A 25,212-nucleotide genomic window follows, 5' to 3' on the forward strand; every position below is an offset into this window, starting at 1 on the left:
GTTGATCGCGCACGCATGTACGTGTGAGTTCAACACGCTTCATCCCACATAATCTTTCATTCCATCTTCATCCTTCCTTTTTTTTTTTTTTCTGGGAAGAAATTGTTGTTAAGACGTTTTTATGTTCTGATGGCAAAGATGAATACATCGTTTAGAGTATCATCTCTATCAAATTGAGGAGAGTATTTTCATGCGCGTGGGTGTTTTGGTGTGTAATAACGGTGTTTGTTTGTGGGAAAGTAAAGCTTGTTTTCATCGTAATACGAGAAGTATATGTACGTAACGCATTCTTGTTTTCATTTGTTGCTATATTTACACGTAATATCGATAATTCCGTGAGGGCATCATTTTTTCTTATTCTTTCTGCATTTTGCACGTTACAACTTTGTGAGCAGATGATGAAAACAATGCATGCCGCATCAAATATGATAATATTTGGGGAAAATACAGCCTCCCTAAAACAGACAAAACAAACAAACAAACAAACATCTGTTCCATCGATGCTCTTGTTGATGCGACTGTCAACAAAACATTTTTTATTTTTTATTGCTATTTCCATCTTCTAGATTGGATTCACCGTGCATTCAGATGACTTCCGTTCAAATGTTTGTTCAGTCGCACTCTTATTTCTTGCCTCTATACCCAGTTGGTTAGCGTTTAAAGTCCCATATCTAGATGATTATCTTCATGGCTAAAGAAAAGAACGATACATTTCCGGTGGTTGTCAAAAAAGTTTCAATAGACATTTTCACATCATTACCGAAGTACTGACTTCTCTTGCTTTGAGCCGCTTTCGGTCACAAATAGGCGAGACATTTCGTTTGAAATTTCTCCGACCCTACAGGCTACTTGAAATAGAAGGTACATGTATTGTAAGTTCTTTTTTCCCCTTCTTCTTCAAGAATCCAAGATTTGATTGAATAAAGAGGGGCGTCACAGATCCGATGAGTGGAATGCGTATAGGCTATGATCATCCTATTACAATGCCCCTCCTACCGGGAGTATGATAAAGCAAGAATCTGAACCTTGTAAGGCAGCTTCTTTTCGCCAAATCCCTTCGTCAGTTAGGCAATATTTTACCTAGAGGTACCCACACAGAGCCGCTTACAGAGTTAGGATTAGCCATGGGTAAGATTGTGGATCCGTGGATGCCCATCGGTTAGCCCATAGGGATTAACAGTGGGTCATCAAGAGTACCCTAATTCTTTCATAGCGTTACAATGTCGCCCGATGACTTCGAAGGAAGATGTGTGGCTGTTTACCTGTACATGTGAAATTGTGTATGTTTGTGCTGTGTGTGTGTGGGGGGGGGGGATGTGCGTATATATATATATATATGTATATATATATATATATATACATATATAATCATAAAAAGATATAATAGAGAAAAGTAATGACAAAGAGCCTGGGGGAGTAAACTCTGGAGTACATCATAGCAGTCAAAGGTCCTGTTTTATCTTTGGGAACAGCGATTAAAAAATGTTCAAGATATCACTTTTGATGCATATGTGTAGGTCAGTTGTAGTCCTATCACAAAACATCCTACCATATAATTTTTTGTGCAATAAAGCCTAAAATATAACGAGATATAACTGTTTTTTCTCATTAAACCATAACTGTAGACGGTCTGGTGTGGAAACACTTTTATTATAAATATTGTTCACATTGTGTATATTTAAGAACACTTGACATCGATTTTACTGGTTCAGACTTTTACATTGGTTGTTTCTATCCCTAAAGCACATTTTAGAACTATTTTGAAGCACTAATGCTGGGTTTTTGTTTCATCTGCAAATGGTAAATTATGCCTTTAAGAAATTGGTCTTTTTTTATAGACCTATAAGCTTTGAAACCTCACTTGAAGCCACCAGTACTATGTATAACTAGGCCTGTATTATATTTATTATACTTTAAAGAACGACATTTCACAATCAATCTACAGGATCTACCTCCACTGTTTCCAAGTAAGCGGTACATCTATTTAACATTGAGAAAGAAAAACAGTTAAAAGTACAAGTGCGTGTCCGGTTCGGTGATGATAATTATCATATCAAGGGAAGGTCTACATTGGAGGTCGGTTGTCAATGGGCACGTTTCAAGGGGATAACGATTCAAGTTTAACTGAGAGTCTAAGAATGCATTCAATTCTTAGATTTGCTCCATGGTATTCCTTTAATATTGCTGTTTGTTTGTTTTTTCAAAGTACACTTTGTAGAACAACAACAACAATAATAATGATGATGATGAACAGTTTTTCTAGAGCGCAAATTCAATAATTCGCTAAGCGCTTCAGCGAACAAGGACAAAAATAAATTGTGAAGGTATTTACATGGCATGGAGGAAAGGCTACAAATCAAATAAACGTTTCGCTTTCTTCTTTCTCCGAGTCTTTAGTACGTATATATACTCTTCAATTTTCTTAATACGTCGAAGTTAATGTCTGGTGTTGGTTGTCGAAGCGTAGGTTCACAATATGAAACGAACGTACTGCTAAGCGTGGCCATGAGAAAGTAAAATGACTGAGCGTTCCAGTAAAATGTTGCTTCGTAAAATATTCAAGGCAAACCTGAACAATTGGATACTGAAAGTGTGATTCGAAACAAAATAATAGACTGCAACCTTGTTTTCTATGTTCGATTTTCTTCTTCATGCAACAAGAGCTTCAAGTTCGTGCAACAGGTTACTGTCGTATATAGGTTCTTATGTTCATTATGGTAAAATCTGGAAAAAAAAAGATAAATAAAAATGAAATGAATAAAAATGAAATAACTGCTAGCAAAAGCAGGAACCACTTAACTTATCTCCTAACTCTGTGCATTGAAAAGCCGCTGTCCTGTGCGCATCTGACATTTCTATTGCGGTGTGTGTGTGTGTGGGGGGGGGGGGTTAAAGAGAACACCTTGACATGTCAAATGTGAGGACAAAAAGGAGACGGCATGATGTATAGACCAGGACAGGTGGTATATTCAATAGTGTGCATAGACTTCACACTTTTACCCCACACTAAAGCCTAATTGAATATTTGCGTTACCATGACTGCTGTCTACACAGAGCTTCCAAGCTGCCAACGAGGAAAGATCATCTCACGCTATTTCTATACCTACGTACACGACTGTATACTGACAAACTGTGATATTAAAAAAAAAAAGTAGATCATGTCATTCTTCTCTTTCCCTCTCTCTGTCTATCTGTCTGTCGTTTTGTCTGTTTGTCTGTCTGTCTATCTTCATCTATTAATCTATAATCTATCTATCCATATGTATCTATCAATCTATCATCTATCTATCTATCTAGTGTACATGTATCTATCTATCTATCTGCCTGTCTATATCCATCAGTCTATATATCTATCTATCAATCTATCTATCTAATTATCTCTTTCTCTCAAATGACAGTATTATGTTTGAGTAGGGATTATTGGCAGTGAAATCAGATAGTAGGGAGATTGCTTCTGGTATTTATTCTAATGTTCAGTGTGCATACGTAAACTTTAAACAAATAAAAAAAGAATAGTTTCGTTTGATATGATTCTGATTCTAACATGATTGACCTCTATGGTGTCATATTTTAGTCACCAAAATTACATCTCTATGTACGAGAAATAGGTACCCCTCCTCCCAAACACACGTACATACTATACACTACCATAACCGCCACTTCCACCTGTCCACTACCCTCCAGTTTTGCTGTCGATTCACCGTCCCAAACAGAGGGAAATTACTGAAACAATAAATGATTTGCTATTTCACAACAAGCCAGTGATATTGAATTCTTTGGTTGGGTTCTTCAGGTGACATCATTGCTCTAACACATAATTTTCTTCGTTTCATTGTGCCCTATCTCATCCCCCATACTTCTTCTTGAAAATGGGGGCAGATAGCAACATTTACGGCTGACCCGCTTGCGTTATACAAACATGAGGGATGAACGGTTGCGCTTTTTTTATTTTTATACCATGTAATAGAGAGAATACCAAAAGAGATCTCTTCTCGACCGAGTGAAGTAATTTTGTAGAAGAAAAACACAATCTCTACCACCCCATGACTTTTGAATCCCTATATAATATCTGCATTTAGGATTTGACTTTTAAACAAACTGAACTGAACTGAAAACTGAACTGAACTGAATTTCAACCACGCATGTATATAGCGGTCGTTTCAATTTGAATGCGGCGCGCCTAATCCAGCCAGAGATATCAGCTAGAACTAATGCCATTATGGCTTGCATCTAACGGATTTGACGACTAACTACTCACTCCTTTGAAAGCAGACCCCGGTCTTTGCTGAAAACAGATAATCTTCCTTTTCTCCCCATTCATTTTGCAAGCCTAATATTGTTATTGTCGGATCGATTGGTTTTATTCAGCTATTGAGCTCAATTCAGCTTCTGGATGTACAGTCTGACGAATCAGGCGTAGACCTATACGTACAGGTACACGCTACAGATAATATTATTGTCGAAAAAAAACCCCCTGTTCTTATTCATTCCCAGTCTCACTATCAGATAACTCCGCTGCTACTTTAACATTATTCAATGCTACTTCAGCTACCTCTAAAATCACCACCAGCACTACTACTGTTAAGGTATACTCACATCACAGTATCGGAGATAAGTCTATACTAGTAATTGCTTCTCTTTCTTTACCCAGAACTTGTACCTCTCCTGAAAGTACTTCCAATATTCTACACTATACTTCTGTTTCATCCTTTTTGGCTACACTAAATAATCTCAATTTATAATCTGCATTCAAAACTTTTTCTTTAGTAGTCTATTCATGTGTGACTTGTCTTTTCTTTGAGGGACCCAGCGCATTGCAAACAATACTCTTTAGTGAAACCATCTATTTTCGCTGAGCATGCCTTGAATTGTAATGACAAGTAGATTTATTTCAAAAGAATATTTGCCAATTGATTTCACTATGTCGTGACCTCATAATCATACAAACCATATTTGTGTGCTGTTGAAAAAAACAAATGAAATTAATTGTGAATCGAATAGGAGCTAATATCAATAGACACAACAACATATGAATAACACTGCTCGAGAAGCGAAGTTATTCCGTTGTAAAATATGAAATGTGCTGTGCAAGCGACGTCAAGTTCAAATGATCAAAACACCTGTTTCACGTGTCCATTACGTCGCTGCATTCCATGACTCACTGGCCATGTGCTGGCGGTGAAATGGTCAAAGCTTTAAAAAATGCAACCTGTTTCCCCCTATTTTCTTTCCAATTTTCATCGATCTCCCTGTGTTGATTTATAACCACCGTTTGATAAGAAAATGTCTATGGAATGTCTATACATGAAATCTTAAACTAAATTTTTATGGTCTTGGGAGGTGTCAGTGGTAGTTTGATTGAGCAGTTGGAATTCTTGATAAAAATGATACAGCCTTGAGCAAAAACACCAAAATTCTCTATCAGGCGGTGGATTGGAGCTGGGTATGTGAGCACGAACAAGGGACACTTTAAAGGAGCATTCCAGACCCTTTTCATAATTTCACATAATGTAGTACATAAATCGTAAATAAATAAATGATACATGAATTCATGCATAGCTTTGTGGAATTTGTTGTGGTCTTTGAGCAGAGAAACCAATACTCTGGAAAATCTTAAACAAATTACGCTGAACAGTGTTGATGACATAGGAGTCTCACGTTTTTCAGAAATGTAGCATTGTAATTCCATTACAATACTGCTTGATTGACAATTATTTCACCTGCGTGGAATGTATGCATACCTTCTTCTGTTGTTCTGTTTCCTTGATCCCCAACTCATACATTCTTGTGGAGGCTGCATGTCATCATCCTTGTTCATTGAAGTTTTTTTTTATAAATTTTGAAAACATTCTTATTCCTCATCCCATACAATCACTATAAATTCTGAAACTCTGTACTCATAAAGTAATTTATTGTTGTTCAAATATAAAAATCTTAAAATCATCCGGGGGTCTCATTTAAAGCAGGAGTTTACGTATCTAGCAGCCAACTCCTGAAAGGGTTCAGGAGTAACTTGTCTCCTATCAAGAAACACATCTCAAGGAATCCGTTACAAACAAGCATTTGCAATCTTTCTGTAACAACTATGGATTTCCTTTAAATAGTGTTTCTTTTACATATGTCAATATTGGCACATAATGTCTTTTTGTATATTTGCATATTGTATGGTTATATGTTTTACTTTCACTATGGTTATACCGATTCTTGTTTGAAGCCATTTCTTCTGGTTACGCTATCTCCTCGCTTCATCGATCAGCTAATTGATTGATTAAACAGGGCAGAACAAGGATGCGTGGAAAATGTGGCGCCAAAACAGCTTCTGCGATACGTGTGTAAAGAATATGAGATGTACACATACACACGCGAGCACGCACACACACACACACACACACACACACACACACACTCACAAACATACAAGTAAATGTGTGCGTGTGCATATATATATATATATATATGTATATATATATATATATATATATATATATATATATATATATAAATCAACATGTATATACACATACTCAGGTAAAGAGGAATGGTTTTCAGTAAATGCGGAGGGAACGGAAATTTACTGAACAGAGAAGGCGACGACAAAAATTTGATGGACAGAAAGGTTCGATGGAAATCTTCAAAGGTAGAGAAGAGGGCAACTGACCTTAAAAAAATGCAAATGGAGACATCATCATCATCATCACCATCATTGTCATCACCATCACCATCGTGGTCTTTAAAATCCAGTCTATAGCCTCTTCAGTGTAAGCACTGTTCTCCTTAAAGCTGGCTTCGCCATTGTATTACCTCCAATATTGCGAGGTTTCTATACACAATGGTCAAGATGGACATGACTGTGATGGGCGAAAAGCGTGGCGAGAAACATTCCATGGATGTACGTCTTGGTCACAGCTCGAACTGAGATTCTTTGGATAGGCGTTCACAACTCAATCTGATATAATATAATGCTCCCACTGCAAGGTTTTCTACCAGTGGGTAAAATGATGAGGATGGTGTGGATATGATGATGATGGTGGTGGTGGTGGTGGTGGTAATGGTGATTCAGATGGTGGCATTCTTCGTATGGGGTCATAGACACATCTAGAGTGTCAGCATAACTATCTTGCTGATGCGAACTGCTCAGACAGTATACTTACTCTAAATTGTTATTTTTGTACGCTTTAGATTTGGCGTGTGTGGTTATCTTTTTTTATTTTATTTTATTGTTTTTTGCGTGTGGGCCTGAGTGTGTGTATGTACAATGTATTTCTATATTTCGTTCCTGATTGTTGCAAGGATGCTTCATTATTGGATTCTGGGACCAGCTTACGTAACTCTCGTACAGTGTCAAACACTTGACCGTTTGTGCATCGATTCCTCCTTTCTTTCTCTCTCTCTCTCTTCCAATTTGGATACTGAATAGACACCCCCGGGTGATCGATGTAAAGTCATGGTGTTTTACATAACACCTTAACCAGGCGCTGAAGTTGAAATACACGCATTATATTCAAAATGTGCAATAATAGTATGGGATTGCGCGAGCAGGTAATTACGCCAATTTGGGTAGTCAGGTATTGGTCCCTCTTTTGCATCAAAATGTAATGTGTAGAAAGATACTTCTCACGTAATCATGAACTTAGTTCGTAATTAATCATTTTGTTTGCCAGGTCTTACGTCACACACTTTCCACTTCAAATGCAGTGAGAACAGATAATCGATGAATATAGAGATGGCCCTCTGATCGAACAGGTTTAGGCAATGGGAAAAGAGTGTTGGTGTGTTGGCATGAATTTTACGTGCCGTCATGGACGCTGTCCAAAATGATATCTGCCATAAAAATAGAAGAGAAAAGATTGCAGACATAGTGTTGCTACAACTTTCTTGCTGCAATTGTTAAACTGGTTAACGAAAGCGGAACGAGTATTTCTCACTATTAAATGAAAAGGCGTGAATACTGCTGAAAACGAAAAACAAAATTACACATGGGCATTGCAACGGATGTCAACTTCTACTTTGACGACTCTGTTGTTGCAAGGTCTTTAAAAGCAAGACAGGAATAATAAGTCGTTGAGCGGTACTACTTTCAAAGGGTACCTCAGTTCCTGGTGTTATGACGCCTAGAGGGGTGCACACTGTGGTTTGTCGCGGCGGGCCGCAACGGACAAGCGCAAGCAATGAACCCAAAGAGCTCAGAGAAAGTGACAGAATGACACATGGATAAGTGTGTGAGGTCACTCTGAACGATGTGGAGGGGGGTGGGGGGGGGGGATGGCGCAGGATGTGGGGAGAAAGAGGGAACAGATTGAAGATAGGAGGCAGAAATTGAAACACGGTCATCATGCGTGTAGACGTCACAGCGGCCTAGAGGCGAGATGAGTGTATGAAACGTCACGACCAGCGATGAATGCCAGGCATTGCCGGTGACTTATCTTTTCACTTCGCGTGGATTGAGAGATTGAGTATTGAGGCGAAGGAGGTGGTGTCTTCTTGGGGGGAAGGAGGGGGGAGGTGCAGATGAAAAGTATAAGGTGAGATACTGAGGAAAGAACGGAGGTTAAAGCCACTGTTTGCCGTTGGGAGCAGTGTGATTAAGAAAAAAGTGTTAGAATTATCACATTAGTTTGATACATAATTATGTATAGTTCAGTTGTACCACAAAACATAATAACATTATACAAATTTGGCAATAAATTCGCAAATATAAGGAGATATGACTAATGTTCTTTCTCCATTAACAATAACTGTAAACGGTTTGCTCTTGAAACGATATTATGAAACTATAATTAACATTTTGTGTAACAATAGTTACAATTGATTAAACTGATTAATTTACTGATCTTTACGTTTGTTATTCCTATTCCTAACTCGCATTTTAGAACTATATTGAACCACTAAAGTTATTTTTTTCATCTTGTAGTGGCTTTAACCCATTCAGCACAACACCTCAAAATTGCCGATGGCACTGTTACAGTGTATGAAAAGGTTGCCAGCTATAAGGAGGGGTAAATTCTCTCTCTCATTCATGGTGTTACCATTCCAAGCCTGTTGGTGTCGCGATGAATATTTACAGGCAATTCCACAGTGTATTTTGGTATCCGCATACAAGCATTGCTATAAAACTGTAGAGTAAGCTAGACGAGGTACAGGCTTCATTAAAAAAAATCAACATACAATGGACAGAATTCTATCCATTATCTAATGAAGACGCGAAGCCTGCTGGATATTCGGCGACTTCCTCGCCCTTTCAAAACTGATAGGAGAATCCGGCTTGAAATTAAACAGTTAGAAGTATGTTAATATGTTGACAACCTGATCGAATTACTTCGGATCGGAGGTACATCATGGTACCTCTTATTAGCAGTCACATCCCCCCTCTCAAACCAACATGTAATGACAGCTTTCGATCAAGTTAACTTCTATTGAATATCGTCTGAGAAATTAAAACATGAATCCTGCCTATCTAATAGGGGTGTTAACCGTATGAACGACTTTCACGTTCACATCATATTTCTGTTTTGTTTTCCTTGCGACACCTTTATATAATGATATGACCATTCATTTGTGTTCAGTATGTTCTTTGTATTTTGCTGCAGTCAAAATACATGCACCTTGTATTCTTACCTGTATTACTGTCAATGTTGAAAAGTGGAAATATGAAAATGAATTAAACTGAGTTGAAATGAACTTAATTTAAATTTTCCAAATTCCACGAGCCTGACACGGTTTCATAAGTTTCAGCGCGGAGCTAAGAAATAAAATAATGCAGCTAATCCTCCCTTTTCCAGTTGTCTTCCCTGGCTGGTTTCATTGCGCATTTGAAATAACACAAGAGGTTTACGTACTGTCACATCTCTGACCTGCCACTGGCGTCCACTAAAGATGTATAGCTGGCAAAGAGTGGACAATGATCGACCGAATTCACGACATCAATAACACCAACATCCATCAGTCCATTCCATCACTACCATTTCGCATCACCAGTGTGGTATCAGCTAGCTAATTAATTACGAGGCTTGAAACCGGGGCTTACCTTCAAAACGGTGCGTTCAGATCTCGTCCCTGGGCATGCTAGATGCACCTGCACGTCCTGAAGACAGACGATATCGCCCGAGTTTAAATGGCGGGAATCCCGGGGGCAACGAAGCTCAAGTCTCTCTCCTTCCCTATCTCTTTCTCCCCCTCTCTCCCTCTCTCCTGCTCTTGTCGTATTTTTGTCACACTATCTAATGAAAGTGATATCTACAGATGTCAAGAGTTGCAAAGATGTAGGCGCAGAAGCGAGGCGACCTCAATTTTTCATTTCTATGCTGTCGGACGATGGTCGGTCGCTGGTATACCACACGTCATCGCACGGCCCCTCGTCACAAAGTGCAAATGAGGATATGAAAGGTATCCTGAACTTGCCCCTGTCTATCCTTTTCGCTATACTTTTTTTTATGTCCTTGTCCTAGTAGCAACTGGTTCACTTATCCCTGATGATTCTCTGTGGACTCATTTAATCCGCAAAAACACTCGCACCTGAGGGCATTTTCCAGAACGCTCGGCAGCTACATGGCATGCTATTCCTTCGTGTACCTCCAAACAGACATGGAATCGCCAGGGGAAAACGGGATCTCGGAAAGCCAGACCGTGGATCAGAAGTCGCCGGCACTAAGGACCTGTAATTGCGTTAGCTACAAGCAGACTGGAAATATTAATCAATGCACTTTTGTAGCGAATGCTTTTCCGAGTGTGAAAGCCGGCGGACGCTCGCCGCGGAGAGCTAATGAGGTTCGCGGTATGTGGTCCGGGAGAAGTCGCCCAGTGGCAAGTCGAGCTCGGGTCTTGGAACGGGCTGGCTATAGAGCGCCACAAGAGGGCACTGCACATGGCAATTCTAACTTCCGTATTGACTAATTTACATATCTTTGATTGGAGTACAGATCAGCGTGCTGCATGTACTATGTACTGATTGCAACCATGAGACAGGTCACCTGTGGAATGCGATCACATGAAGGCAATGGAATCAGAAAAAGAGTTCTGCCTAAAAGCAATACCAGCTTACAAAGATTACTTTATGCAGTCCATGCATATCATTTAATGCAGACAGTTATCCCTGATAACCAAAGATCTTGACTCAGACTTACTAAACATAGGTGCAGCGCGTACCTAACGAAAGAAAACAAATACATGTAGATTCGCTATTAAAAGTTATAGCTGTGTGCTTCAATCTTCTATTAAAAAAACAGAAAAAATTGAATGCGTTACTTGACTCTTTTTTTACATCAAGTAATGTGCAGTTTAATGTTTCCAGGTTAGCGTGCCTGGTCAGTGACGGGGCATTAATCTGCACATTACTTGAATATGCATGAGACCGTTCTGAAGCAAATAATTTTCACACAACAATAGATATATAATGTACTCTTAAATGAATCCCACAAGGATTGGAACAATCATCCTCAGCATTCCCAGTGATTCCCACTGATCGGTTACTCAGTGCTGACTGCACCGCTGGCGGATGCGGTTGGGTAGGTAATTACGTACCGTAATATACGTCTATACATTTTTGAAATCTTTTGCTCCTCCTGTAAATTTAAACATTTTTGATAAATGGTGTATCTCTCATTAGGAAGGGATTTTCCAAACAATTTTAGGACTAACTATAAACGGTAATACGATTTGGTATGATTACATTACCAACGTATCAAATTTATACAAATTCTAAAATTTGATATATCCTGTAAAGTCACCTTCATGTTTTGCATTGCCTTTATTTTTCCTTCTCTGAACGTTTGTAACATTGTTTTGGGGGACCGTTGCATAACCAAGGTCGAAACACAATTGTTATGTGCAAAAGAACACAAAAAGAATATGCTTACAGTCCACAGATGGAAAAACATCCAAAGTTGAAACTATCAACATATTCCAAACAACCCTATACATTATGATATATATATATAATATATATATATATATATATATATATATATATATATACAGCTGCAAGGACAGTTAAATACATTGACAGTAAAACTTGCACAGAGTATACATTTGAATGTATCATATTGAAGGGTATAGTTAGGTTTAGTATGATTTTACACCGAGGTTGATTTTGTTTATAATGTTTGTTGTCATTGTAGATTCTGAAGAAGGGCAATTCGCCCGAAAGCTTAACTAAAGGGGTGCTACCCAACATTAGCCACGTCTCTGTGCAAGTTTGGCTGCCTATTATATATATATATATATATATATATATATATATATATATACATATATATATATATATATATATATATTATGATATAGGTATGTATGTATGAATATGTCACATAAATTATTTCCGTCGGTCTTCATTTCAAACATCTTTCGAATAAAATGCCAGGATATACATTCTTACCCCAGACAACTATTATCCGACCTCCATCTCATAAACCCTAAAACTCCAGACTTTACCAGGCAAACCAATTAGTCCTCATGATCCTGACGTGTGGAACGTGTGGATATTCCAAAACCACGAATAGCACTTCAGATAACTAATACATTTCTTCTGTTTTGATTTGATTTGATTCATTCTCCGTATGGCATCATTTACATCTTTTTAATCAACATTATCAAACATAATATATATATACAAATATGATAGTCATTACACAAATGTAGCTAGTTTCTACAATTGCAACAAGTTTGATCACAAATACATCTGTGACATAGTTACAGTACATGTGTTACGAATTACCATACAGAACGGTCACCATTAATAAGCTATAAGCTATATCGAATGAAAGATAAGTATGTAACTGTAAAATCATTGTTTTGCGGCATGAAACTTAAATTCACAAATTGGAGCAGACAGCCTTTTTTTCGTGACCAGAAACTTTGGCAAACAGACAAATAAAAAGGAATGCCAACCGGCTCAAGCAACTTTCAATATGCACTACAAGAAACCTAAAACCAAAAACTAAAAACAGAATAATAAAATCTAAATAAATATATCCCCTTTTACTCACACCCAATCCCCATTGCCGCTACCCGTCCGTTGTAACTACCATCCATAACTGAGACTATAAGCTTTTCGTTGATATATCTTCTTTTTCTAACTTGAAAAAAAAAACACGAAAAAAAAAGAGACGGCAAGACAAAAAAAAAAAAACACCACATAGTTTTCAAATAACACTTATAAACCAGACCAACCAAACACAGAAAGTTTTGACAAAATCAGCTCTTAAGATTAGATGCAGTATCAAAGCGTGGAGGAAAGTAAGCATTTTGAACAAAATAGCCAACTTCATTTGAAACAAATTACTCTTTTCTAATTTCAAGAAAATTATAGTCCTTTACATGTACACGTAATGTATTAAAGACATCAAATGATGATTTTGATGTATATATATAATTATATAATTATATAATAACACATATTATATTATATATATATATATATATATATATATATATATATATAATACATTCATCGCAAATGACAGTCAGTTAGTTGTTGGAATTCTTAATGCAGCTAGTTTAAAGTTGTTTGAAACGCTCTTAAATGATTATTTCGATTTACGTAAAGCAACACAATTTTAAAGATAAATGCAGTGACATAGAAATGCAATTATGTGCCCAATGCAGTCAGTTATTTCTGTCCGTTTGTTTGCGTTTCTAATCATTTGTAAAACACCCATGGATCACATTATATTTTGTATGTTGTATTCGTCTTTTATAAAGGTTTGCTTATTGTGTGTGTGCCTGTCTTTTTTTCTTTTCTTTTTTTGGTTAACAGAGGTCCCTTACTAAAGAACAACGTGTTTTTTGTTTTTGTTTTTTTTTAATTCGGATATGATAACGTTAGAAACAACATCAGCAACAGCATTATTTCTAATTTCACATGTTTGTGTTGTTTCGCACCTGTGACCTACTCACGGAAACGAGGTGACTTTATATCACACTTGCCCAGATTTGTCGCGCCCAGATTCGGTCCAGTCCCTTTTCCTCTCATCGAAAAGAGGAACATTGAGGTCGGCGTCTCTTTGGCGGAATATCGATTTCAGCGCTTGGCGGAACTCGGGAAAGCGGGCGGTGTAGATGACCGGATTGAGACAGGAGTTGTAAAAGCTCAGCACGATGGCTCCTCTGTCCAGAGGACTTCCGACGAACGAGTAGTCGAGGACGCCGATGTTGACGAGGAAGAAGGCAATTTGACCAGGGCTCCAGCAGACGACGTAGATGGCTATGATCGTCGTCATCAGCTTCAACACGCGATTCCTGGCGGTTCGGTGGAATGACACCGCTTTCTGTTCGCGGAAGAGGACCGCTTGGCGTTGGAGAGACCTCACGATCCAGATCTGGGTGATGATCATGACTCCAGTGGGAAAGAGAAGCCGGTAGCACAGCAAGAAGCTACCCAAGACGATTCCGGTGTTGGGGGATGCAAACCGGACCGTGCATACCCTTCGATCTGGATCCACCCCGTACACAATCGGCAGGAATGCCGCGTAGACAGCGGAGGTTCCAATCCAAATCAACGCAACAAGCACAAGGATGAGCCGCCTGTTGACTAGCCGATTGAACACCAGCGGGTACACCACCGCCACGAAGCGTTCCAGTGATATTGCCATGAGAATATATATGGAAACCGTGACGCAGACAAACATAAGAAACTGTGGGTAAACCACCCAGCAGTACAGATGTCCGAGGGTAGAGCGGGGCGCGGTCGACGCGGCTGGTAACGGCAGGAGAAACACAGAAGTGAGGAAATCTGCCTGGGCCAGGGCGCCGACGAGGAAGTCGGTGGAGCGGCTCGAAGATCGGCGCACGAAGAGGACGAGCATCACGAGAAAGTTCCCCACGATTCCGAGAACGGCGGAAATAAGTTGCAGCACGTTCCACCACGACCATCGAATTGCGCTCCAGGACCAGGCATCAGACTCGCCTGGCGCGGCGATGCCTGCCGACACCACGGTGGAATCCACCACGGTGGACACCACGGTGGAATCAATTCTCGATGTGGTAGAAACAGGAAACTCATGGTCAAGTTTTCTCGCGCTGTTAGTTGTTCCCTTGTCGAAAAAAATGAGGTGGAGTCTGTCACAGCTGCAGTTGTCAGGGCGATTTCTCCAAAGATTTGATTAACTAACCATGCTAACCAAAGGCAAATAACTGTGAGAATATGCACGTACCTGTGCATAGTGGCAATCGTCTGAAAACGCAAAGAAACAAACAAATAAACGAACTCATAAAGCAAACAATAAATCTGGATCCTACTTACGAATACAACACGGGTCATCGTGCTCCATCGACACAAGACGGACATGAAATACTGATTTCAAGAAAAAAAAAATCAGGACATTTCAGTGTTAAACAAAGCACTGTATAAAGAAGTGTCCTCGTTCCAGGGAGAACAATGCATGACACATGATCATAATAATCATGACTGCAACCCAGGGTATATCGAATGGAACTATCATGCGAACGCTAATTGGCAATTCATAGGAAAAAAAAAAACATTAACAAAGCGAAACATAGAAGAAATACCCTCTGCATGACAAACAGAAACATAAATAAAATTAATACAAGTAGTCCCGTCCTGTTCAAGATTCGAATGCTGCACATATTTATACTCAAACAGCCCTTGCTTAGAAGACAAGTGTCTGTGTAGCATATTAACGATAAAGGCATGATAGTATTAAGGGAAAAAATCTGAATGAGAATTTTACTTCTAGTAAAATACACAATTGAATATGTCTTTGGTTAAGTTTGCTACTTTTCATTTGAATATGAGCTGTGAAAACAGATTTTTTTTTCATAACGACATGTTCTTTTTTCGTATACTTTATAATTTATAATCATTATTCATAGAGCACAATAAACCCACTAAAGTCAATTAGAATTTTTTTAAAAGTCATCTTGGGCCTTGATGTGCTAGAATAATTTATTGGTTCAGCACAGACGGAAGGCTTTTAAGATTATTTTCACCCGCTTTTGATTAACTAATTGACTAGGTTCATGAACGACTCTTAAATTGGAATTATGATTATTAAAACAATGATAATAATTCTAAGACTCCAAAAGAAATTGAGGATGGTCAATACATACGCAAAAGTTGTCTTAGACCTTAGGCTGTAGATGGTAGACAATATCAGTTTTAAACTGTAGCACCTCTCCCGCTGCTGTTGCATGTATGTCAGCAAAAGAAATATTACTTCGACGACGAGATCTCTTATATTTGTATAATGCCAATTTAAACGTGATTTTCTTTTCTTGTGCTCATGCGCCCAGAGCTTGCACCATGGTACATACGTCCAAACTCCTTTCATATTTTAGTTAGCAATTTTTTTTTTATTATCGATTGTGTGTGCAATCGTATCTGAAATGACCGTCAAGTGAGTAACATAATGTATACATTATCTAAAAGAGTAGGAAGAAGCCTGGTGGTTTTTTTTTTTTTTTTTTTTTTTGTAAAAGCTACTCTCTATTCAACTTGGAAATACAAAGAAATAATCGGTCCTCAACGGCCATGAATTTTGGGCATAGAGCTAAGTAGTGGATTGAAATCTTACCCAAAGGAAAATGCATCGGAATATTTTCTTTGTAGCGTTACAAAGTGTGTGCAACCTTATATTCCTTTGAATCTCATTTGTGTTTACTCGAAAAATTTTTGAAAGAAAAAATGCAACAATCAATATGAGACTGCAAGAAACTGAATTCACAAGACATCCATACAGCGCTTCAAACGACCACATGACCTTCCGGAGAAATCTTCCAATATTCACGGGCAATTCTTATCATTGTTAGCGTAGGCCTACTCTTTTCCAGCTCTTTGTATCGTCGAAGCTACTTTAATGTAATATACATTTCTCCTCTTCCAATTACTTTTCAATAGCATGGATCAATAATTTTTCTTAAAAAGCCCTCTTACTTCTCTCGCTCGCTCTCTCTCTCTGTCTTTATATATATTACATATAATATATATATATATATATATATATTATACATATATATATATATACATCAACTGTATATATATATATATATATAAGTCAATCGATGATAAAAACACGTTTTGATAGCACAAATCAAACCACACGAATGTGGCTGCAACCACTACATAAACTTTTATTGGTAATTAAATGCAAAATTTACTGACACCATTGACTTTATTTGCAAACATCGTTCTTCTCTTAATATGTGCAGACACGACGAACAAGACCTAGTGACGTCGGACAAGACAGTACTTCGTATGGGATATTTTAAAATGAAGCTTGTCTTGAACAGCTTGCATGCACAAGTACGCCCAGAGCTTTCACGTTTATTTACTGAATGCTGACATACAGGTAAAGCGGAGTTCCCACCATCATGATTGGCGCGAAGATTGAAATCGTGGTCTAAATCGTGAAGTGATCGTGGTGATCTTATTAGATCGTATTAGATTGTATGATATCTTGAGGTAAATCGTGGCAATTGCGCTAATCGTAGAAAATTTTTTGACGGTTCAAAAATTTTCTACGATTGAAACGATTCATTTTTGATCGTGATCATCGCATCAGATTGTCTTGAATCGTATCAAAACGCAGCAAATCTTAACTTATCGTGCTTCTTAATCGTGTTGGTCGGGATCGACTTTTTCACTTCCCTTCTGCTTACTTTTTTTTTTGCACATTTGCTCTTATTTTACTCGCAGATCGTATATATGTCGTATTTTGAGGTGGTAGCCTGCATTTTGCAATTTGTGTGATTGTGTAGACATTTCATTGGCATTATTTGTAAGGTATACAAAATTTATTACTGTATGATTCAATGAAATGAAAGTTGTATCATGAATTGTGAGATATTTTCATATATATCATTAATCCATACTACCATTACATGTAGACTCACAAATGAGTTCCCCATAGTATTTTTTTTTTTAACGAAAACAAAAAATGAGCAAAAATCAAATTGCAATGATATGTCTGCACGTATTAACTACCGGCAGTAAAAAAAGATGAGAATGATTTCCTGAATAATGCATGAATGATTACACATCTAAGGCAAATTTGATTACTATATGAAAGTATACTATAGTATTTTGTTGTTGGTTTTTTTTTTGGGGGGGGGGAGGTTGTGAAGTATTCTGTTTCTTGTGTATCGTATATAAATTGATTAATCTCTGTTGTAGTTTCATCATCAATCGTTTGTCCCCTTCACATCTATTGTGACTTTTTTCTTTGCTTTATGGTTGGTTGAGCACAATTTTAGAGGAAAATAGCTATGTCAAATGCAAAATCCATTTAGTTTAGGATTGTCAGATAATGCAACCAGGACGTAACAGCCCATGTCGAGTGAGTGAGCATAAGAAAAAGTAGCTGTGTCTTCATTGATTAAAGGGAAGGTAAACCCAAAGAGCAACGTGGATTGAGTGAAAGCAGCAACATTAGTAGAACACATCAGTGAAAGTTTGAGGAAAATCGGACAATCGATGCAAAAGTTATGATTTTTTAAAGTTTTGGTATTGGAACCGCTGGATGAGGAGACTACTGTGAAAATACAGTGCAACCTGAGACATCAGATTCAGAAATCGCCCTTTATTTCTTTAAACGAACTTTTTTTTTTTTTGCACACACATAATGCACTGAAGATACTGTCAGGATGTGACATATTTTGTATTTGTCACGTAATAATTTGTCTCATTGTACTACTGTTTATTAGGTAGCTCATGTAAGAAATTGATGTTATCGCAATGGTTACAAAAGAAGTGCAGCTTTAAACACAAAAGCTTGCATCAAAATAACCATATAAGGAGATGTTGCGATGCACAATCAAAGTAAAAGAGAGTGATTTGGAATTAAATGTTTTGGGGATGAGTAAACCCTACATGACGTCAAAATACGAGGAAAGGGTATCCCTGGTAGTATGCCTCATACTATCTGGTATGTGGACGTCATTCACGACGTCAAACACAAGTTTCTAGCTAGGTCAAGACAGGACCACTTCAAAGAATTTTGGTTTCCGTGGACAGGAAGTGATGACGTCAAGCAGGGGCTTGACCAATGCAAAATGAGATACTCTGGAAAGTTTTGACAGACAGAAAACGCCAACCAATAAGAAAAGGGGGCAGGACTTCTATGAAAACTTTCTAGGAAGTCACTTCATTTAATCAATTTTACATGGAGACCTATATGGTCCAACAAATGTATAAATATGCAGTGTTTGGGCACAAAATTCAGATGCCACATTATTTGCGGAACACTCAGGACCAGGCTACGGTACTTCGAGATTGCGAAGTTAGAGTAGCAGAGTGTTATTTGGAATCAGTGGGATTCAGGGATTGTTGCATTTCGGCTTGGACAGCCTGACCGTCCAGCAGAGAATCTAGGAGGATTCGAGTTTAAACACCAACAACTGTTGTAAGTACACGATCATTTAATTGAAGTTGTTTATGCCTTGTAAGTTCCTATGTAATTCCCGATATTGCTTTGTATGGGTGATGTTTGTATGTCAAACCGAATTTTAATTGCATTGTGAAAGAAAGAGAGAATTAGAACAACGCTTGGATTTTAATGGGCTGATTAATCATCCCTTACTCAACATTGAAAGATAATGATCCATGGTGAAACTTTATTATGGAAAATTATGTGTGGCTAATCAATGTTAATATGATGGAATATATAATTATATGTTTTGTTTAAGTTATATGAATAGAATCAGGAATAATCAAAGACCACAAATTATAAAGGAGGTATCATGTTATTAGATTAACAGGGTGTTTAGGGTTCCAGGGAGAGAGCCACCGTTTAGGGTTCCAGCGAGGACCAAGTTTAGGGTTCCAGAGAGGACCAGAAGTAAGGGGAGACGACCCGCTACATCAGGCAGGGCATCGTCGACAACCTAGAGCAACCAAGCACGGGAGCTTCTAGAATAAACCAACGAGCAGAGCAACAAAGCTCAAGATCAAGTGGAATTGGATATCTGTATTCAAGTTTGTACTGTGTTATTATTGTAAACGACCACAATTTGAGACCAGTATAATAAATCTTATTGATTGTTATATTGTAAGGACACTGTGTGATTGGCTATTTATTTCGAGGCACATTAGTTGCACAAGTCGAAAGAGTTGAATGAGTGAATGGTCTGCTAACAATCTGCTGCATTTAGAGAAAGTCAACCTTTGACTATAGAAAAGATCCCAGTCGCAGGGAGGACTTTCGTTCCCCATATTCAGAGGAAAGTCCCCTGTGACAGATACAGTCTTATGAATGAATGGAATTATATGATGGAACTTGCCTTTAATATAACTCTTCATCCCGTGAATAGATCGACTTACAATATAACTGTAGACCTTTCAGAAATTCATACCGTAGAGACTAATACAAACAAGAAAGAAAACTCATTTCAATTGTGACCCTGCACCTCAAAACAAACAAAAAGTCGCCAGACATGAATTTTTATTTAAGACCATATTCTGAAAGAGCAGACTTTAAGCTTTAAAATGATGTATAACTCAAATCAAATGGACTCTCCTAACCTATCTAAATATTGAAAAGAAAGCACAAACTCAGGAAAAGTGTGAACTGAGAAAAGAGGCTCTGAAGTACATAGTGTCTATTCAAGCGCTTAATCTTTACCAAACCGTGCTGGCTGTGCGATGAGTGGGACATAAAACAGGAAGTAAACCACCAGAGTAACCACAATGAAGGGATTATCAGATTAAAGTGAAATTTAGCATGCCTCATTAACACACTCTGTCCATAATTAATGCCAACTTTCAAAGCAGTAGCACTATCCTTTCAAAAGTTATTAGAGTTGAAAGTGAAGAGTGTGGACAAGGTTTTTCAGAAATGAAAAAGGGATTCTGAAGACACACCTAATCACACTATTGTACCAAAAATGTTCGAGATAAACTGCTATAAAAACACACTTTCCTGCCCGTTTTATGATACCACATTTTAGCATAAGGTAAAAGAAGACTCGCTATTTCAGAAAATATGAAAAAGTCAAGTTCGGCTAGGTTGACCCATTTCACTTATTTTCAGTCCTCACGCAAAATCAGTGTGTGCGACTTTATGTTTGTTTTGAGGTGCACGGTCACAGTTATTCTTTTCCCTAGAGAAAATACAATTCCAGTGAAATCTTGACTTAAACATGAATGCACGAAATCAGTACAACATTGTAACGAAGAAATACTGTATTTAAGTTAAGTACGATTACAATATGCTATGATTTCTATACACGGGGACGGCTCCAAAGCAGGGCTTCTAATTCTATAGGTCCTCTCCTCATGAGGAATAATTGATTTCTGAACTAAAAAAGAAATAAGACAGGTTGCTTTAAAAAAGAAAGAATATATATATATATATATATATATATATATATATACACACACACGAAAATCAACGCTCTTGTAAAACAATAGAACAATGATAATGACTATAAGCGTCATAAGAATAACAGGAAGAGACTAAAGATGTGTAAGAAAGGACAGAGGAAAGGAAGACTGGAAAAAGAGGAGTTGAAGTGTTTATTCCAATGCACGCGCGGCACAAGATGCGTAAAGGGCTTTTTACACTTGTGTTTCTTAACCCCGGACTTTCTCTGACCCAGGACTATCGTTAGTCCCGTACCAATTTTTTCAGCTTTTTACACTCGCCAATTAGTCCCGTACTATCTCTTGTCCGGGGCTAAGGAGAAAACTGACCTTTTTACACTCGTATTTCTTAGCCCCGGACTTTCCAAACCACATGAATATTCATAATTACGCTGTGTACTGTACACGTACACGCACGCACCGGCAGCACTTGATTACCTCGTTTCTGATTGGTCAGTGAGGGTCGGACATCGTCTCCGTCGCTAGCCCAGGATTATTTTTTCGTTCTGTTTACACTCACTTGCTTGGCACCGCAATTGCGGTGCTAACCCCTGCTATTTTGCAGGGCCAGATAGTACCGTCCTAGCCAAAGTGGGCTAGCCCACTTTGGCAAAAACGAGTGTAAACAGAAAGTGGGCTAAGGATAGTCCCGTACCAACGGTGGGGCTAAGCCCCCCCCCCCCCCCCCCTTAGCCCCACCGTTGGTCCGGGGCTAAGCAAAATTTTACAAGTGTAAAAAGCCCTTAAGTCCACAGAGGTATTAAGGGGAAATTGAAATTAGGCCTTACAATATGAATGTAACATTTTTGCTGTGTGTGAGTAATACTATTTAAGAAGCATTCAATTCAGTTCAGTTCAGTTCAATTTATTTTATTTTAGCACGGAACCTGCCTCAGCCAATGGCTGTTCTTCAGCTGGTCCATGCGTGATAAAATCACAAATACATCATCATACATTGTACAATAACAAGCATATCAAACAAACAAAACAAAAAATACAATACATTGATTAAACTAACAAAAATACACACAAATCCAAGAAAGTACCCCCCCCCAGAAACCCACAAAACGTTCGCTCTCTCCCACCCCCCCCCCCCGTCCATTCAAAACATACATACTGAATATTCACATTATAAAGGTTTTTCCTTCAAATATGTTTCATAATTATCTCCATTTCAGCCTTACACCTAAACAATAACCTTAAAACCAGCAACTGTCTTATTTTTATATATACAGGGAGTTGAGTCATCTTATCTTGATAGTGTAAAAGTACTGTATAACAGCTCAAAGCTTACTCTAATGTATAATTGATAGAATTTCAAACGTAGGGCCAGAAAAGAGAATGTAGATTTGTTAAAAATTGTCCTCGGTAATCGGGTGACTATGGAATGGATGGCATGGAACGATCATGCTTTTAGTGTGTCAGAGTAAGATCACTTCATTGAAAAAAAAAGTAATCATATTTCAAACCAAAGGTATAAATATGTGATCAACATTCCAATTTATGTCAAAAGCACAACAATGTAACATGCAAAGCCTACCCTGAGATAAGCTGGAGATACAAGGCTCAATCAAAAGAAACAAAAAAAAAACCGACAAAGAAACAGAAAAGACCCGTGTGATACTATCTTAAATAGGTGTTACAGAATATCTGAATACATTTTTAATTCTGTATAAACTCTGCTGATAAATTACAGATGTGTCATCACAACAAAGCAAACTTGAGTACAAAAACAAACCAAAGGTGTCATTTCCTTCTAAAACATACATTTTTGCCTTAATTAACTCTAGAATTTTCTCTATTTTACATTCTTCCTTATCCCCTAAGTAAATAATATAGGACCATCTTGTGGAAGATTGTCTGACATTTGTCTAATGAATTTAGCTAGTTTAAGGGCAAGTCAACTTATCAAATAACTAGGTCGGTTAATAAAGGATCATCTTGTGGAAGATTGTCTGACATTTGTCTAATGAATTTAGCTAGTTTAAGGGCAAGTCAACTTATCGAATAACTAGGTCGGTTAAAGCTTCATTGATCTCTAGTGTTAATGACTTTAATTGATTGTATTGACGCGAGGACTGAGACACGGGAAATGTAGGCCATGGACGTTGCCATGGAAACAAAGACACTACATAATCAAGAGGAAGTGCAATAACATATGTTGCGTTGTTTTGTGTCTATCTTCGACGTGTCGGCATAGCTTTCAAAATGTGGACATCTGTTTCGAAACAAAGTTATACACATAGTTAAAACGGCTGGTAAAAAAAAAAAGTGCCGAATAAAAGTCTGTCAGTTAAAAAGGAAAATAAGAACTAACATTAGATGAACACTGACAATGGGAAACGGGTATTGGATGTTGTGAAACTTTTTTTTTTTGAGGCCAGTCCCGATTTCATTCCAAAGTGAACCTAAGGTGACATGTTGATGCTTTCGTTTTTAGAATATATTGGGGGTTCTTTGCGATCGAAATGAATTTTTGTATTACTTTAGTATTTGCTATGTGAAGCCTGCCTATAGTCTACGGGTTGATTACACATTTAAGTTTCGAATGCTTTACCTCTGGAGAACAAACACTCTAAAGACATTATGATTCAATGTAAGCAGATTCACATGCTTCAGATTCTAAATGTTTCACTCCCGCAATAATTTAGACATCACAGACAGGGTATAAGAGACCTTAAAGACCTCAAGCTCAAGTTGTTTTAAACAACATGTAAGTTCACTGTTAAGTTCATTTTACTACTATAAGGCCCATTAAACATAATTTTTGTTCTATACGTGGACTGCATGTTATACGTTATTTTCTCTTTGCTATGCAGAGTTTTGAAAGTTGTCTAGTCAACACGATACCATCAGTAGTATACAGATGAAAACATTGCACCTAAATCATGCAAATTATGTGCACCCTCACACATGATCACACACACTTCCGCAGAGTACAGGCTCTATGCGCGGCGTCACACTGTTCCGAAATTTACACTTTTCTTTTTAATCACGTGCGAAGTTTGACCCGAACATGGTCGAAAGCAAATCAACAGCAGAAGCAAGCATGAAAGATCACCGCTATGGAGCCCGAGCTACTTACGAATGATACACGAAGATAGACATGAATCTTGATCTAGATTGTAATGAATATGGTATTGCATAAGAGATGATGTTTAATGTATTATGACACGCCGTATTACTCTGATATTGTGTTATCGTTCATATTGTATACATATTTTGTATTTTCGGTTAGACTATTCCTTTATTGAATCTCATACTTTCGTTGGTTTTGTGGCATGAAAATGATATAGAACTAGAAACCGCAGAAGACCATCAAATTAAGCCTCCTTGATTTTATTATCATTTACAGATCAGGTTGAATTATTGTAATGTAGGGATAGTAATTTGTAACAAATTAAATCAACATTAAGAAATTTCATTGTTATGTGGTGTTCCGTTCACCACGTATTATATATATTGTACCACCCAATCTTCTTTTTTTTTTTTTTGCTATTCAAAACCACGTCAATTTCTTCTGTTAAAAAAATCAATTCTGTTTTGATGATGTCGTATTCCGGTGTATCGCCCAGACATAATGGTCCATCTCCTTTATTAGCACCGCGCCTGTGGAATAAAAATTGATGCAACAGCTGCGTCACATTAACATACCTGACCGACATCGCAGCAGGATCGATGCCAGCTTAGTGACTGGAAACTATGGAAACTATGGAAACTATAGAGTTGGTGTTTGGTACTCGCGCGACAAATAATAGACGCCGCCTCTGACGCATCAACATGCTTATCTTTGCCCTGGAAACAGTAAAGTGAGTTTTTAAATATATATAATATCATGTATCGTTTTCATACGCATTAACTGTAATGGTTGATATGAATATTCAATGTCCTCGACAGCAGCT

At 37.8% G+C, this 25,212-nt stretch overlaps 2 protein-coding genes across 2 annotated transcripts in view; both read right to left on the reverse strand.

Annotated features, from left to right (window-relative positions):
* Positions 1-10,695, reverse strand: part of LOC139738963 (uncharacterized) — a 70,691-nt gene extending 59,996 nt beyond the window's left edge. The window contains exon 1 of the mRNA XM_071649581.1: positions 10,025-10,695. The gene's annotated coding sequence lies outside the window, so the exon portion shown is untranslated. The remainder of the gene's footprint in view (positions 1-10,024) is intronic.
* Positions 10,696-13,910: 3,215 nt separating this feature from the next.
* Positions 13,911-24,975, reverse strand: LOC139738966 (allatostatin-A receptor-like). Its single transcript, XM_071649583.1, has 2 exons — positions 24,965-24,975; positions 13,911-15,060 (listed from the first exon to the last, which is right to left on the reverse strand). The coding sequence occupies exons 1-2, from the start codon at positions 24,973-24,975 to the stop codon at positions 13,911-13,913; spliced, it is 1,161 nt and encodes a 386-aa protein (XP_071505684.1).
* Between the last annotated feature and the right edge of the window lie 237 nt (positions 24,976-25,212).

The sequence above is a fragment of the Diadema antillarum genome, unplaced genomic scaffold, assembly GCF_040938485.1.
Source record: "Diadema antillarum isolate AM-2024a unplaced genomic scaffold, OU_Dant_1.0 seq00000776_RagTag, whole genome shotgun sequence".
In the NCBI taxonomy this organism is placed as follows: Eukaryota; Metazoa; Echinodermata; class Echinoidea; order Diadematoida; family Diadematidae; genus Diadema; species Diadema antillarum.